Consider the following 15,735-nt stretch of genomic DNA (forward strand, 5'->3'; position numbering starts at 1 on the left):
CTACTATCATTTTGAAATCCATGACGTCCACCGTGGCTGGTAATTCTTTCCCCGGAAAGAGTTTCTTGTTTTCCGAACACTCTATATTTAGATATGTATGAAAGATTTTGCAGAAACACCAGGAATATGACAGGATGCATTATTCTTCAATAACACTGGCTAATCTTTGCAATTCGAACTCGTCGATGCTTGTAAAATGCTTTCATACTTCTCTTCTTGTTACTTGAAGGGACCGGATCCAAGCCTGGATGTTGTTTCGAAGCTCCAATACCTCCACGGCGTCGTGTCAGAATCATTGCGAATGTTTCCCCCCGCAGTTCGGTAAGGCAATTCGTTCACTGTGCAGCGTATCGCGGGCCCAAAGTTTCATCTGAATATGCTATTTTTGCCATTACTGTCATATACCTGTTTTTGTAAATATATCGAATTTTTTTCAATAGGATAGAGCGATCTTCTCTAAATGACTATGTTCTGGGTGACACCGGAATCAAAGTTCCAAAAGGCTGCGTGGTTGCCGTGCCGGTCTATTCAATGCACTACGACCCAGAATACTTTCCCGATCCCACAACATTTGACCCAAACAGGTTCGTGCAACAGTAGTTTCTATATATTTCTTTTACGTAGGGTATCGCGAACTTTTCTCAAACATAGAGGTTCGACTGGCTCGTCAAACCTTTGAACACTTAGCTAAGTTCGACGAAATTCGATTGATGGACAGCGTTGCCCAACTTCTACACCAATATTTTGAATTTTGTGAAACTTATAATCTATAAAGTTGTCCATTTTATATTTTATAAAGTGATTACCTATCTCCACACAATATAGACGCAGATTTAAGTACTTTTAATGTTTTTGTAAGTGTATTATTGCGAAACAGTGAAACAGTACACTCAACAAATAGAGCACTTGAGAAACGCAAAAACGCATGGTGGCGTCATTTCGTTTCTCAATCATCACGGATGGGCACAAAGTCAAACTTCACGCAAGCGGCTGTATAACTTTTGTTAAACATGGCGTTAAAAATTCGAAAAAAAGAACCTGGTCGAACTCGAAAATTGGCCGTTCGAGACATCTTCAGTTTCACTTTTCGATGAAACGCAACCGATGCTACGAGCCACCGGAACCAATCCATAACTCGGAGGAGGGTGTCACGTGACCTTGCTGTTAGGCGAAGCGACGTACGGAGCGCGAAGTAGGTGCCACGTGTGGAGCGCTAAATTGGCTAAAGTGGCTCGTAGCGTTCGTTGCAGTTTATCGTAAGGCAAAATGAAGTGCGTTTTATTGTTTTATTTAAGAGCCCGTAGACCAACGCACACTTTACAAACAAGCCCGCGTTTTCCCACACCGGGCGGGGTGTACTGCGCGTGCGCGGAAACGTGCGCCTGAGGGGAAGAGTCCGCACAAGTGTCGTGCCGACGGCAGTTCCACCGCAGCGGTGTCACGCCAGAAGTGTGTGCCGGCATCTACTATCCAAAATCTTTAGCAGATAAACCTGTGCAGATCCTAATCTATTTTTTTTAAACACCATTTCTTGTTTAATGCAGCTAATTAAATGGACAAACTTCGGGGATAATCGTATTAGAAAGAAGGTGTTGGATTGAATCTATTGACTTGTATATTTTCGATATTTTCCCAACAGGTTTAGTGATGAGAACATTGACAGTATTCGCCCATACACATACCTTCCATTTGGAGCGGGACCTCGAAACTGCATTGGCATGAGATTCGCCCTCGAGGCCGTCAAGTTGTCCCTCCTGCATTCCGTTCACAGCGTCGAATTCGTTCGTACCAAAAACACAAAGGTGAGCATGGATTTTCAAGGTCTCATTCTTTATCGAGCGCCCATAATGAAGAAAAACAACGTGCATGTACACACCCGAATGTGTTTTTTTATCCTCCTTTTTTTTCAGGTCCCGCTTGAGTTTGTTAAAGGATTTGGGGTTTTGAACGCCAAGCACATCACAATCGGAATAAGGAAGAGACCTGCCTGAACTACTTTAACAGTTCATCTACGTTAGTTCTGTTCACTGTAAATGATAAAAGGTATGGATCTTGCAATTATAATGCTCTAATCAATTAGAGTCATGTATTTTATACTGAAGCAATCGAGCAAATCGTGTTTTCTGCATGTCATTAATAAAGTGTCTTGACTTTGCTTGGCCTTGCTTTTGAAGATTACAAAAATACATCCGGTTACTTCAAGTCCCTTGCATAGAAGACAAAATTTACAACAGTTATTCTGCCAACACAATTTGGAAATATCTGGAGTTAAATAAGGCCTTGATTAGAGCTGTGATGAAAAAGAGGATTACGGAAACGCGCGCACACACGCGCTCGCTCATATGCACGGACGCACGCACGCACGCACGCACACAAACTCTCTCTCTCTCTCACACACACACACACACACGCACACACACCGTAGCAGTCACTGAACTCGAACCGATTTTTCTTCGTCACACTCCTATGCAGCGAAATCTGTGCGGCGAGGGATTCTCTTATCCAAGGCAATAGGGGGAGAGGGGGGGGGGGGTGTAACAATTGTTCAGAATCATTGTACAAGCTGGTGTTCATCCCTGGAGAATAAATTCACTCACTTCTTCAGCGTTAAACAGTTGAATGAAGGTAACCTCTCTGATTTTTCGTCATTTTTAAAAAGGGGGGGGGGGGGTGCAACAATTTCCGAAGTTCGGTCAAACATTTGTGGAAGGTGTTTTCTGACACTTCTGAAGTAAACAACAGAAAACCGATTTCGCCTGCGTGTCCTTGTTGTTGTGTAAAAAAAGGATAAACATTGGCATTTCTGGCACCCCTCAACTCAGTCCAAGTCTTCAGGGTCACACCTGGTCACACTCCTAGTGACATAATTCGGGTGCCATGTAGGCTTCAGTGTGCTCTCCCGGAGGACGCTTACTCTCCCTTTCTCTGCTGACATCAGCGGGCGTTATGCTGCAGCTTAGAGCCGAGCGAGGTCACGTAAGCTTTTCGCCGTAGTTCCTTCGTCTGCCACTGGAGGCTGCAGGTGGGGGAAAAAGCTCGAATTTTGCTTTGCGATTATGCTGTGAAATCGCGACATTTTTTATTGAAGGAGATGTTTTTTTGTATTCTCCGGGACACGATAAACAGCGTAAAAATGCAAGATGCAAATTCTTTTAATTTTAAATTTTTGCACCCCCCCCCCCCCCTTCAATGCTGAGGCCTCTTATGCTCATTGACTGTGACGTTCACACGCTTCGCCTGACGAACCATAATGTGAAGATCTATGCAATTATGCGCCTCCACTTCCTTGTTAAAGAAAACAAAAAAACGCGCAACGACAGTGTGCTAAACAAGGACAGACACTCTTAAAGAGCTAACAAGCTCAAAGACTTCAGAAGTTCGAATAAATTCAGATACTCCATAATCTATAATTCGTGCCCTAGCACCTGACGTTTTTTTTTTTTTTTTTTTTTTTTATAAATTTATGATTTTTTACGCACTTGGCAGAATTCTATCCGATACGGCGGAAGGAAGAGAACAAGTAAAAGAGGTACAGAGGAGATGCGCTTTGTTCTCTGTCCCTCTTCTTGTCGTCGTTTTTCTGCTATATATATTACAATGTTCCACCAACTAGCCCACCAGGTGATTATATTACAGTACCCTGGAAAAAAAATCACCTAAACGATGAAACAAAGAAAAAATAGAACATAAATGCCGCTGTCAAGTTTTAGAGTGAAAAGCACGCCACGGCGCCTGCGCAAGATTGTTAAATTTAGTTTTAATTCTACAGTTCCTATTCACTCCAATCTAGCGTTTCAAACATCAATACCGTAAAAATAATCAGAGTGCAGGCGAGCTGGTATAAGTTGAACATGATTGTAAAGCTGAGACTGGGGCAGAAAGAGAACACAACAGAAGGTAGTGAAAGAGGAGGCAACGTCTCAAACTCAGCTGCAAAGTATATTTCGAACACGCTTTATATACCCCATCTCTAACGTCGTCTCTACAAAAAAATACAAAAAAAAAACATAAGACAAGAGGACAATGGCACTTGGGTAAACCTCTTATATCCCTTGACCTTGGCTGTGGGACACTCACACAAAGGGTCACATTCTAGCATAACCACCGCCACCCGGCGAACGTAGGTGAAAACACTACTGAACACAAATAAAGGGTTTGACCTTCAAAGGTGCGTTTCCTCTAACAAAACACTCAGTCCAAAGAAACAATACTATACACTGCTAACAGCCGGAACTGGGGCCATCTCCAAAAATGAGAACGACATTGCCCTCCTACTACGAACCACAAATGGATAACACAGCGACTTTCTCGAACAAGTCCAAGTATACACTCCGTGCGACGCGATTGGCGCGCCGCCGCGCGGCCGGTACCGAAGGTAAGCAGTGAGAACCCCAGAGAAAACGAAACCGAAACCACGCCGCGTACGTTGGTACGCATTGAAGTCAGAGTGGCGCGGTTGCGCTGGGTTCACAGCATGAAGTGCTGCCTGTGCTGCGTCATTAAGTGCTTCAATAGTTATGCGTACTATCTCGTGGGGATAAAGTTTCACAGCTTTTCACCTCGGCGATGTTTTGTGGGACAGCGACAACGATGGACCCATGCCGTACTACGCGAGAAATTTGGTCTCCCGATCATGTCTGTCACTGTGTCGGCACGGCTGACATACTCTACACTGCCGCTTTGCGCTCTGCGTTTATTTTCGTACCAGTAACGCCTCCATGTGTCAGCGCCGATGGGACGAACTGAAATGCCATCCCACACTCGCGGGTACGCAGTGCCAATTTCGTTGGAGAAATGCCCTCCAAAGAAGTTTCGTCCCTATCGTACGTGTCGATGATATTTCCGGACAAGTATGGCACGCAATCTGTACTTCACGAAGAAAGATTGGAACGGTAGAAAAAGTGACAAATCTAAATCTAAAGAAAACAACAATGAAACTCGAAATCTCTGGAGAATCGACGTTTGAGTATGGAAGTTTATGTGGTGTGCTTCCTTTCTTGATCAGCCTCATTTTGGATGTGGAAACGCGGATACCCTGAGTTCTGTAGACAACAATTTTTTTCTCGGCTTTAGAGCCACCTATCGCAAAGTGGTTTGAACTGGAAGTACCCGTCCACTGGTCCCTTCCTACCTGTAAAGTGTGCACCTCCCACGATGAGTGGTATCATCTGACAGCCTTTGACGGTCAAAGCCAGTTCCCATTTAGTTACGCCGCCCAAACTAAATTTTCACCTGGTTTCTCTATGCCAACTCTTTTGTTATAATAAGTGTTGTGCCAAGTAACGGTCATGTCAAAGTACCTGTGCGCCGAAAATCAGCACCTCGTACAACAGGTTATTACACAACAGCTGACCGCAAAAGCCCTTGGCGGCCAAAGCGTGTGTTGGCCGACAACTTTGTCTTCTCGGCTTTGGAACCACCTTTCGTAAAGTTGTTTCAATTGGGAGTACAGTCCACTAGTCCCTTCGTACCTGTAAAGTCTCCACCTCCCACGACGAGTGGTATTCTCTTGACAGCCTTTTCATGTTAAAAACCAGTTCCCAATGAGTTACGCCACCCAAACTAAATTTTCACCTGGTTTCCCTATGCCACCTTTTTTTGTATATTAAGTGCTGTGTCATGTTACTGTCAAGTTCAAGCACCTGTGTGCCCAAATCTGCACTTTGCACAGCCCGCTATAACACAACATTTTGGGTCCAATATTGGATATCCCGTACAGCTTGATTTCTTTATTCGTTAGAAACGAAACTTCCACACGTGCTGTCTTAAATAAACTTGTCACTCTTCGTGCACAAACTTAGTGAACATCTCACTCGCCTCCAGATATCATCATTCCAGCAGTCCTAGGTTTACAGCGACGAGGGAAACAAATTTCCCACTAAGAGCAATTATGGTGGCGGCCGTCTTGTTTTTCGGAAAATTGCTCCAACTCCTTTTTTCTGCCGCAACTAGAGAAATTACCTCTAATAACGACTCAAGCTCAATATATAAGAAGTGGAGAACAGCTAAATGCCCTTCTGCCCCAGCACTCATGCAACGTCACCCTCTACTTATCGGCTCAAAAAGCAAAAGTTTCGTCCGTGCGCGCTTCCGCCGCCACAGCTTGGCATGCGAAAAGGCGTCGCAGGCTGCTGAACGCGCCTCACAGTCCAACGCCAGCTCCTCCGCTAGCGGCGCTGCGCGCGTTTTTCAAAGCGCCCCCTATAGTTCCCGCACGGAGTGTATACACATATAAACAACACTAGTACTCTAAAAAAAAAAAAAACTTTACAAGCGTAGAAATTGTTTACAATTTCTACGCTTGTAAAGTTTTTTTTTTTGTTTACAATTTCTACGCTTGTAAAGTTTTTTTTTTTTACAATTTTTGTTTACAAAAATTGCTTACAACTTCTACGATTGTAAAGTTTTTTTGTTTTTTTTTATACTACTAGTGTTGTTTATATGTGTATCCTTGGACTTGTTCGAGAAAGTCGCTGTGTTATCCATTTGTGGTTCGTGGTAGGAGGGCAATGTCGTTCTCATTTTTGGAGATGGCCCCAGTTTCGGCTGTTAGCAGTGTATAGTATTGTTTCTTTGGACTGAGTGTTTTGTTAGAGGAAACGCACCTTTTAAGGTCAAACCCTTTATTTGTGTTCAGTAGTGTTTTCACCTACGTTCGCCGGGTGGCGGTGGTTATGCTAGAATGTGACCCTTTGTGTGAGTGTCCCACAGCCAAGGTCAAGGGAGATAAGAGAAGGTTTACCCAAGTGTCATTGTCCTCTTGTCTTGTGTTTTTTTTTTTTTTTTTTTTTTTTGTAGAGACGGTGTTGGACATGGGTATATAAAGCGTGTTCGAAATAAACTTTGCAGCTGACCGAAAAAATAGTCAGAGTGACTATTGAGATGTTGCCTCCTCTTTTACTACCTTCTGTTGTGTTCTCTTCCTGCCCCAGTCTCAGGTTTACAATCATGTTCAATTTGCAGCTGAGTTTGAGACGTTGCCTCCTCTTTTACTACCTTCTGTTATGTTCTCTTTCTGCCCCAGTCTCAGGTTTACAATCATGTTCATCAATACTGCGTGCATCAAGGAGCGGCCAGGCTCTTTAAATCGACCGCAAAATTTGTTTTTTGAACCTATCGCGTTCCGTTCCGATTCACCACAGGTGGTGTATTTTTTCTATAAAATTCTCAAAGAGCGAGCTTACCTGAGGAAAAAGTAAAACAAGGAAAAGGCTTAGCTCCTGTGGAAAGCGCAGCGAAGCCACGGGTCTTCAAACCTAAGGGCGCTATGGTTTGACGGTTAGACGGTTAGAAAATGCAAATTCATGAGCTTTTGGATAGAGTATCAGAAAGCTCAGGCAATGTCGTCTTGCTCTGCGTTTCCTGCGATAGCAGAAAACGTTCCAGGAAACTGGCAACAGTCATTGTAAGCACCAAGATTACTTGAGCATCGTTATTCTGAAGCTATCTGAAGTTTTGCTTATTAAGTGGTTTAAGTTTTTGTTTCAGAACAGTTACTCCAGCAGACGCCAGCACGTGCAGCGCGTGTGAGTACACCCGGAGTAGGCTCCCCTGGTTCTTGGGTGATTAGCAAAAGTAATCAAAAGCGAACGCTAAGGGCTGTGGTCTCCCCACTACCTGAGCCCGAGTCAGGCCTTTGGGCCCTTCTTGGGTCCTCCGGGCTTCTTCGCCGCTCTCCCGGGACCCGCATTCGGGTCCTGCGCGGACTCGGGTCCCCCCGGCCAGCTGTGCCGAGACGTGAGCCTGGGCTCATCGCCGAACCACAGGGATGACGAGGACAATTGCGCCGAGGGCAACAGGTAGTGCGGCGGTCGTCTGTTTTCTTTTTTACGACCGGGCACGTCTTACGCAAAGCTGAACACTGGAGCGGGACCAGTCCTCAATGGACCTAGCGCAGTGCTGTGATATTCATGAGGACTTGTGTGATTGTTTGTGCGTGAGATTGCGACAGTTAGTGGCGATTGACTTCGGATGAAGAACAGTTGATCTTCTTGCCGTCTGGTTTGGAAGTGGTGGATCCTCCGAGACGAAAGCAGTTAGTGTAAAAAGCTGGATATGTAGCGCGATCGAGTAGGGTTCTTGCTAAAGAGATCGACGCAGGATGCCCTGATGAACTATTTCAGCCGTTTCGGCGGAGTGGTTGACACCGTGGTAAAGAATAATTGGAGTTTGTGGATATTTATACAGCGTCTAGTTGGTCAGCCATTTCAAAGTTGCGACGAGTCACCCGCTGTAGATTAGGAATTTAGCCAGTGCAGTAGAACCGCTAGCCTGGGGTCTTTAACGCGCGACACGCAGTATTGACACATGACCGCACGCCGGTACCATGCCCATCCAGATCGAAACGGGCAGGGGTGGCGATTTGCCCCAGCGTCCTGGGTTCTGCAGCGCGAGCTTTCGCTCTACGTGCTCCAAGCTGGTTTGCGCTCGGAGCACGTAGAGCGCAAATTATTATTTTTAGTGTCACTTAGAAGAAAATGCTTTATCATATTCTATTCGTCACCCAGATAGCTGGGTGGTAGAAATATATCACGAACAGATTATGGCTTTCAAAGGATCACAAGGACACTACCAATATTATTGCGTTCTTTCATGAGCTTTGATATTGATATAGGGTCTTGCAACATTCGCGAGATTCTGGCATATTTTCTATCAAAGTAACGTTTTGATACTTTCAGCAATTATCCAGTAGGCTGTGTGTGTATTGTTTGTGTGAGTGTGTGTTTGGTTAAGCATTTGATTTATGTAATTTGTTTTCCTTTTTTTCTCCGCTGCTGTGTGCCTGTAGGGGGCTGAAAACCGGTCAAGGTGCTTGTACAACTTTTTCTTTAGGTCCCACCCTATTTATATGCAAATGAAACTATTATTATTAAACATTCACATTTATGAATTTAGTCAGAATGGGAAAGATTCTGTTAAGACAGTACACCAATTCATCGTCTGGAGAGTTCCAAATCTAGTTCATGCTACATAAATGTTTCAAAATTCTTTAGTTAGCTATATTGTTAGGACAGAAAAAGTCGTCGTGTCGTCTTTATGATAGCTCATAGCCCGCCACACACACGAAAAATTTCTTAAATTTTGAATTTTCGTCTGTATATTAAGTCATTTGTGCAGTTATGCTAGCTCTCCCAAAAATGATTTAAAAATATACAGTTACCAAGATTACCAAATTCAATTCAATACTAAACTATTGGAAATGAACTTTTTTAACGCTTGCGTTACGGGTTGTAAAATATATGATGTAACATATGAAGCATATACAATTCAAGCCGGGTATTTGTAATACCTTTCCCAAGTCTTGGTGGGCAAATCTGTCCTTATGTTAGTTGCAACTGTCAAATATTAAATGTCGAGTACCATGTCACGTTATTCTAACCGTTCTTATGGTTCTAATATTCTCTAATATTATTTTATTGCCATGTTTTGCAATGAAATATTTTGTTTCTATACAATGTTCCTTGAATGCTACCATTTTGAGAACTTCAGAATATTTCTGTCTTGTGTATAAATTTTGTTCCGTTGACGTCTCTTTCAGCTATGTTCGCGGCAGTTATCAAACTATTCCAAGTAAAGACCTTCAACTCTGATATATTTCTTTACTTCAAAAGCCTCTGTCTCAAAATCATCGTGATTCGGAAAGGAAATTGAGGTGTATGACATATTAACGTGTATGGCAATCTGCCTAGTTTACGTTCCAATGTCAGGGCTTTACTCCTAGCATACGCAGGTAAAGGCAGATGATATGCCACATGCTTAGTGCTCCGCCGAAGAGAACGTTTAAATATGGACGTAAACAATTTATGATTGAAGGACAATATTCGTTTTAAGCTATAATTCGCATTACCTCGTAAAATATATCGATCGAAACGATGGATCAGGTTCATCTGAAAACAGTGAGAATTGTATAACATGGCACGAATCTACGTTGAAGCCAGATGAATTCGAAGCGAAATCAATGCCTCTTCCCGAAGTAAGTAAAAATGCTTGAGGCTTAGTGGGGTTCATTTTGAGGGTTATTTCTTGCGTCTGCACTCATAGAGCTAAGTATGAAACTGAAATCTAGTGTTTAAATACGTTATTATTTTTAGTACTCATTATACAACTAAGATTGCTGTAGTTCAATATTTTGTCAGCGACATATCTGAGAAATAAAATGCAACATCGGTTTGCTGTGTTACTCTGTCATATCGTTCTTAAAGATAATGGTTTTTTTTTCATCTTGTGCTTAAAGGACAAAGTACACATTTTTGTAATCACATGTTTTGTACCTGTTATTTCTGCAATAATAGAAATAACTAAATAGTTCTGCCAAAGGTAAGGCACTTCTAAAGCACAGTTGACGTGCTATATAGTATGATGATGGTTATGCACTAACGTGGTCGTTTAATAAAGCACGCTAAACATTTAAATTTAGATTTTTCAGTCACCCCACTGCCGGAACCGGCGGTAGAGAATGTCTAATGTTTAGTTATTTTTTATTATAAGATTTTAATCACCATGCAATCGGTTTGTAATCACAAGGGCAATGTGTTACCACGCCAACAAAATTCACTCTTCAGTTCAGACTACCGTGACATCAAACAAGAGACAAATGCTAACTCGTCTTTTACTCTAATATATATTTTTTTTTATTATTGGATGCATTAAAACAAACTTGTTTATATCCTTTCAGTACTATATATATATCTGGGTGTGTGCGCGCGTGTGTGTGTGTGTGTGCGCGTGCGTGTGTGGGTGTGTCTGTGTGTGCGTGTGTGTGTTTGCTGTTACTGTTTACTTCGCGGGACTACAAAAATATCGTGCCAAGTTCCCTCAATAGTAATTCCGAAGAAAAAAGGCCTCCTCTCGAAACGATACTAAAGCTTTCCTTGTTTTGTTCAGTCCATGGATCTTTCTTGTGTATTTCAATAATCACCGGCCCCACAAGCTTCAATCATATATATATATATGTATGTATGTATGTATGTATGTGTGTGTACGTATGTGTGTATGTATGTATATGTGTGTGTATGTATGTATGTGTATGTGTGTGTATCTGTGTGTGTATGTGTGTGTGTGTGTGAGATTTCTTTTTGCAGGCATAATTATCATTTACTTTTCATTATATATAAAACATATGGTAATTGCTACAATAAAAACATAAAACATAATATGGCAGGGCGTGCATTCAGGTTCGACAATTTCTATTCTACAAATGAAATCGGATTTGGAACCACAAACCTTGCTCCACATTAACAAAATTATTATTCTGAACAAAATACTTATTTTCCCACTGCAAATTTTTTTTTTTTGTGTCTGCTGCTTAAGAAACGCAAGTGTATCCTTTTGAACAGTTTTAATTTCGATTTTTTTTTAGTCTTTCCTTTCTGAACCAGATGTGAGATTGAATCCGTTCCGACAACCTCGTACTAACTGGTCTAAAGCAGCAAAAGAAAAGAAAAAGCACCTTAAATGTAATATCCGCAAGACGCAAAAGGCGCCGTGTAGAAGGCTGCAATCGTTTATGATCATTTTTTTAATAGATATGTTTGACGAAGCATGTGTACTTTCCGCATCTTGCCTCTAGGTATTTTGTTATATCTAACCCTATATCAGACTAAATGCATAATTCGTATTTTCTGATGTCCTCTCTTATCATTTAATGGACATGGCAGCTGCATTACGTTTTGAGAAAACTATGCGGAAAGCAAGTTCGCCTGCTTTTGGCACTGGGGTTATGATGATGCCAGAACGCCGAACTCTTATTGGGTGATAGAAAAAAATTGTGGGCAGACCTCAAGGCATCTAGCATTGTGGCCTACCCACTATCCATTCAATCGAAGCCAATGAAAGCTCGGCGTTGTTCTGACATCACCGGAACTCCCACGCAAGAAGCAGACAACTTGCTCTCCACATTAGATATATAGGATTAATATATTAATAAATTACACCTGAAAAACCACTAGTGACAAACTGTAGTATTTGTACAGGTATGTATCTCAAGGTGGTTACTTTTTTTCATTTTTCTAACGGCTGGAGGACTTCTTGCAACTTATGATGGATGCCGAAGATGGCAACATTGCAACCACGACTGAAAATGCAGAATCAGCTGCGGATAATTTCTTACATTTGACTTGTAGATAAGAAGGCACATTCGTTGGAGGTGTTAAAGGTCTGATTTTCTATCTCGCTTTAGAGAATAAAATTAAACGAAAAAGCGGTTTCTTCATTTGGCTTGTTTCAGACATGTGAATCATGCATGGCTAAGCGTTTTTTTTTTTTTTTGTGTGTGTGTGTGCATTGAATGTATTTAGTAGTTCTATTCTTTCCTTCAATTATTTTATTCTAATGCATACCCTATTTCATCATATCTTCTGTGCTCCTACGTCCCTTCTTTTCTTTCTCTACTTTCTTTTTTGCTCTTCTGTGTCCGTCTACTCTGAACATTTAGCACTGTCCTCCGAAAAACACCGAATCTTCGGAAAAAATAAACCCTTACAGAACACTCCCGAATTCTAAGATAAATCAAGAAACCAATTTCAAATGGCCACCAAACGGTAGTCTACCCTGCGATAGTATCCTCAAGTTATATAAACGTGGTGAGCATTGCTAAATCAATAAAAATAATATCGGAACTTGAAATATCCTGGTACTCAAAACACCGGTTTGTTCGGAATATGACAAAGAGCTCGTCGCATTTTGTTAATGCTTTCTATATTTTTGTTGTTCGTGGAATGTTATTCTTAATGCGTTCAGCGGACTGCGCTTGATTTGTTATGATGTTTTCAGTTGGTGGTCGCTGGGAATTTAATTATGCTTTAATGTTTGCAGTGCCTGCTGTTTTTTTTTTCGCGTAACCTCAGGTTTACGTCGATCCATGTTGCAGGGTATGAGGTGAACGACGAGACGAAGAATGCCGTCCCAAGGAGGTGGATTCGAGGAAATGGGGAGGGCAGATAGTCTGTAGAGTGCCCTAGCAGATGGAGGATGGCTCTGTTATGTGCGGAGGTTGTGAGCCGGTGAAGTTGGGCGCGGTTGTGGTTTCTTATCCGCTCGTCGAAGGAGTTGAAAAGGGCACTCTATTCTATTTTAAAATCGGGGGTGTAGGAACTCCGACTGCCGTGCAGATGCACTTGCCAAGAGCCGCCTGTAGGCGCCGGTGTTGCGTGGCATCTCGAAACTAGAGCGCAGCTCTTGAGGAGGAAGAGGGGAGGGAGGGTACGGAGACGAGGGAATGCTCCTCCTCCTCCGTGCCCTCTCCTCTTCCTACCCTCCTCATGCTCATCCCTCCTCTTCCTTTTCTCCTCCCCTCCTCCTCCCGCTGAATTTGTTAATGGGTGAAGTGACACGAAGTCATGTGACGTGATTTTCAATGCTAAATTTAGCGGGGAAACTTAATCGGTGTTGTTTCCCCGCTAAATTTAGCTGGGAAAATCACGTCACAGAACTTCGTGTCACGTAACCCATGAAATTTCAGTTTTCCGCTAGATTAAACGGGAAAATTGTCGTCACGTGACCTCAACATCAATTCAATTTCCCGCTAAATTTAGCGGGGCAGTTACGCCGACGCCGACGCCGTGAAACGCTGAAACGGGAGCCTGAGAGCCGCGCTCTAAAAACACAAAGACAAGCGAAAGAAGCACGCAAGACGAGCATTGACTGACAAGAGGAATTTTATTGGAAGAGAAAGCCGAACAACAACCAACGCAAAAAAAAAAACGCACAAAAGTAGAAATAAGTAACAAACAAAAGAGCCGCCGACCACATGGACCCTGATTCAACATGTACTGAGAAACTTTATTTCAGTTTTGTGAAGAGCTAGAGATGTCCGTGGAATAGGATTTATATTTAACTTGTCTCCTGGCAATAATCTGAACGGGTGTAGGCCCGTTCGTAACATGCCGATTCGTCATAGGCCAACTGGTAATAGGGCAATTGGTCACTTAGGACAATTCGTCATAGGGGAACTCGTTACAGGAGAATTCGTCATATGAAATTTAAGAAAAGGCACTGAAATGAAAGTTCCAAGTTTATTTATTTGTTGAAATTCTGACTATAATGCAAGACCTTTGATACACAATGAGTCGCGAAACCGACTACGCTAATATTCATTTACACCGGGCTGGTGCCCATCATTGCTGACGTATAACAAATGCTACCGCAGCTGGGTGCAATGAAAGCCATTACCTAATTTATAAGTGAATACCAAGTGCGTCATGATTACACTTGAAAACAAAAGGTTTATTAGTCGAGTAGTCAGCATTTTAAAACGCAATATTTCGGGGGCTGCTGCCCTCAACATTTCCAGACGGTTGCGACAGTCGTAGTGGCTGTCGACAATCTGAAGGCGCTTGTTGCAGTCAGCGTGCTTTTTCGACACCCTTGAAGACGTAGTGCCGCCCTCGGCTTGAGCGAATTTCATTTCCGGCAAGGACTGCTCCCTCTTGACACATCCCAGGAAGGCCCAGATGTTGGGGGAGCTGCAGCCCACATTGCTCTTAAAGAAAGAAAAACACGCACAAACTGTTATTACTGTATAGTCTCACTGAGTGCGCAACTAACCGCAGAAAGCACGAGCACAGCTTTACTATGAAGCGTATCTTTACTTAGAACAACATATGGGTGACGGAAGACATAAAACGCGGTCATGTATGCAGTCATCATATTTTGGAGAAATCCCGGAGGCCCCGTCTTGATTCATCTCTTTCTCTCTCTCTCTTCATTCCCGAGCAGTGGTGATGATAAAGAATTTGAATTTTTTGTTTGTAATTTCGTGACAATATATTTTAAGTTTCCGCCCCCAATTAGTACTTAGAAAGGTTTAGTTATTTTACGTCGAAACACCAGCTGCACCGCCCATCCAACGAAATAATGTAATTCGCGTTTGTTGCTACAAACAACTTAGGAAATATTAGATTAATACCCGCAGTCCTCGGTGCCAAGCCTCGATGCTGTTATTTGTTCTTGGCATTTCCGCCAATGTCGATTCCCTCACTGACCAAGCTGTCGGAAGGAAGATGACTGTAGACATGGCCGTTTCGACGGGGCCTGCCGATGTAGACATCTTCAATGTAGTCCGCCACGTGTGTAGCCTCCGAGGGGAAAACCTCGACCAAGTCCTGGAATGCCTCTGGGATGTCGGAAATTGGCAAGAAGGCCAGTGCAGGCTGCATTCTCATCTGAAAGTGCACGGAACGGAAGTAAATGTTTTTTAGTCTGAAACGCAGTTTATATATATATAAAAAAGAACGAAATAATTTTGCGTACCTTAACAGCAAACTCTTCATCAGCATTTTATCGACTCTGAAGACCGCTAGAGCACACCTCCCTGTATACCGACTGGGATAAATGGAAGAAGCATCCCCGAATCCTTGCGCTAGAGGCCATGGCTTTTATGGCGTTGATGGCAGCGATCTCGAAGTCAGTGAAGACCACCTCAAAGCAGTGGGTCCCAACGCGGCCCAGCAGCACATCGAAGAACCTTGAACAAAAAATAGTATTAACAATTCTGTGTAGTCAGTATTACAAAAAAAGTAACAATTATGTAGACAAAATCACAATATTTGACATACCGAGAGATCCGTTTTTGTAACTTTTAGTGCTTACCTTCTGTAGGTGGTTTCTGATTGTTGGCCAGCAAGCCGTAAACCATAAGCTCTACTACACCGTTGACGACTGCATGCACAGTGTAAAGCTGGTAGAACTGCTCAGGGGTGACCTTGAAGGTTCCGTCTGCGAACCAGGGTGTTGCCC

The 15,735-nt window shown here is 42.7% G+C and overlaps 1 protein-coding gene across 1 annotated transcript in view; it reads left to right on the forward strand.

Annotated features, from left to right (window-relative positions):
* The window catches only part of LOC115317152 (cytochrome P450 3A24-like), a 43,562-nt gene extending 41,411 nt beyond the window's left edge, over nucleotides 1-2,151 (forward strand). Inside the window, exons 11-14 of the mRNA XM_040206076.3 lie at nucleotides 230-321; nucleotides 441-584; nucleotides 1,640-1,802; nucleotides 1,911-2,151. Of these exons, the coding sequence (XP_040062010.1) occupies nucleotides 230-321; nucleotides 441-584; nucleotides 1,640-1,802; nucleotides 1,911-1,991 (480 nt within the window). The 3' untranslated portion in view covers nucleotides 1,992-2,151. The remainder of the gene's footprint in view (nucleotides 1-229; nucleotides 322-440; nucleotides 585-1,639; nucleotides 1,803-1,910) is intronic.
* The last annotated feature ends 13,584 nt before the right edge of the window (nucleotides 2,152-15,735 follow it).

This window comes from Ixodes scapularis, unplaced genomic scaffold (assembly GCF_016920785.2).
Source record: "Ixodes scapularis isolate PalLabHiFi unplaced genomic scaffold, ASM1692078v2 PGA_scaffold0__279_contigs__length_252992795, whole genome shotgun sequence".
Taxonomy (NCBI): Eukaryota; Metazoa; Arthropoda; class Arachnida; order Ixodida; family Ixodidae; genus Ixodes; species Ixodes scapularis.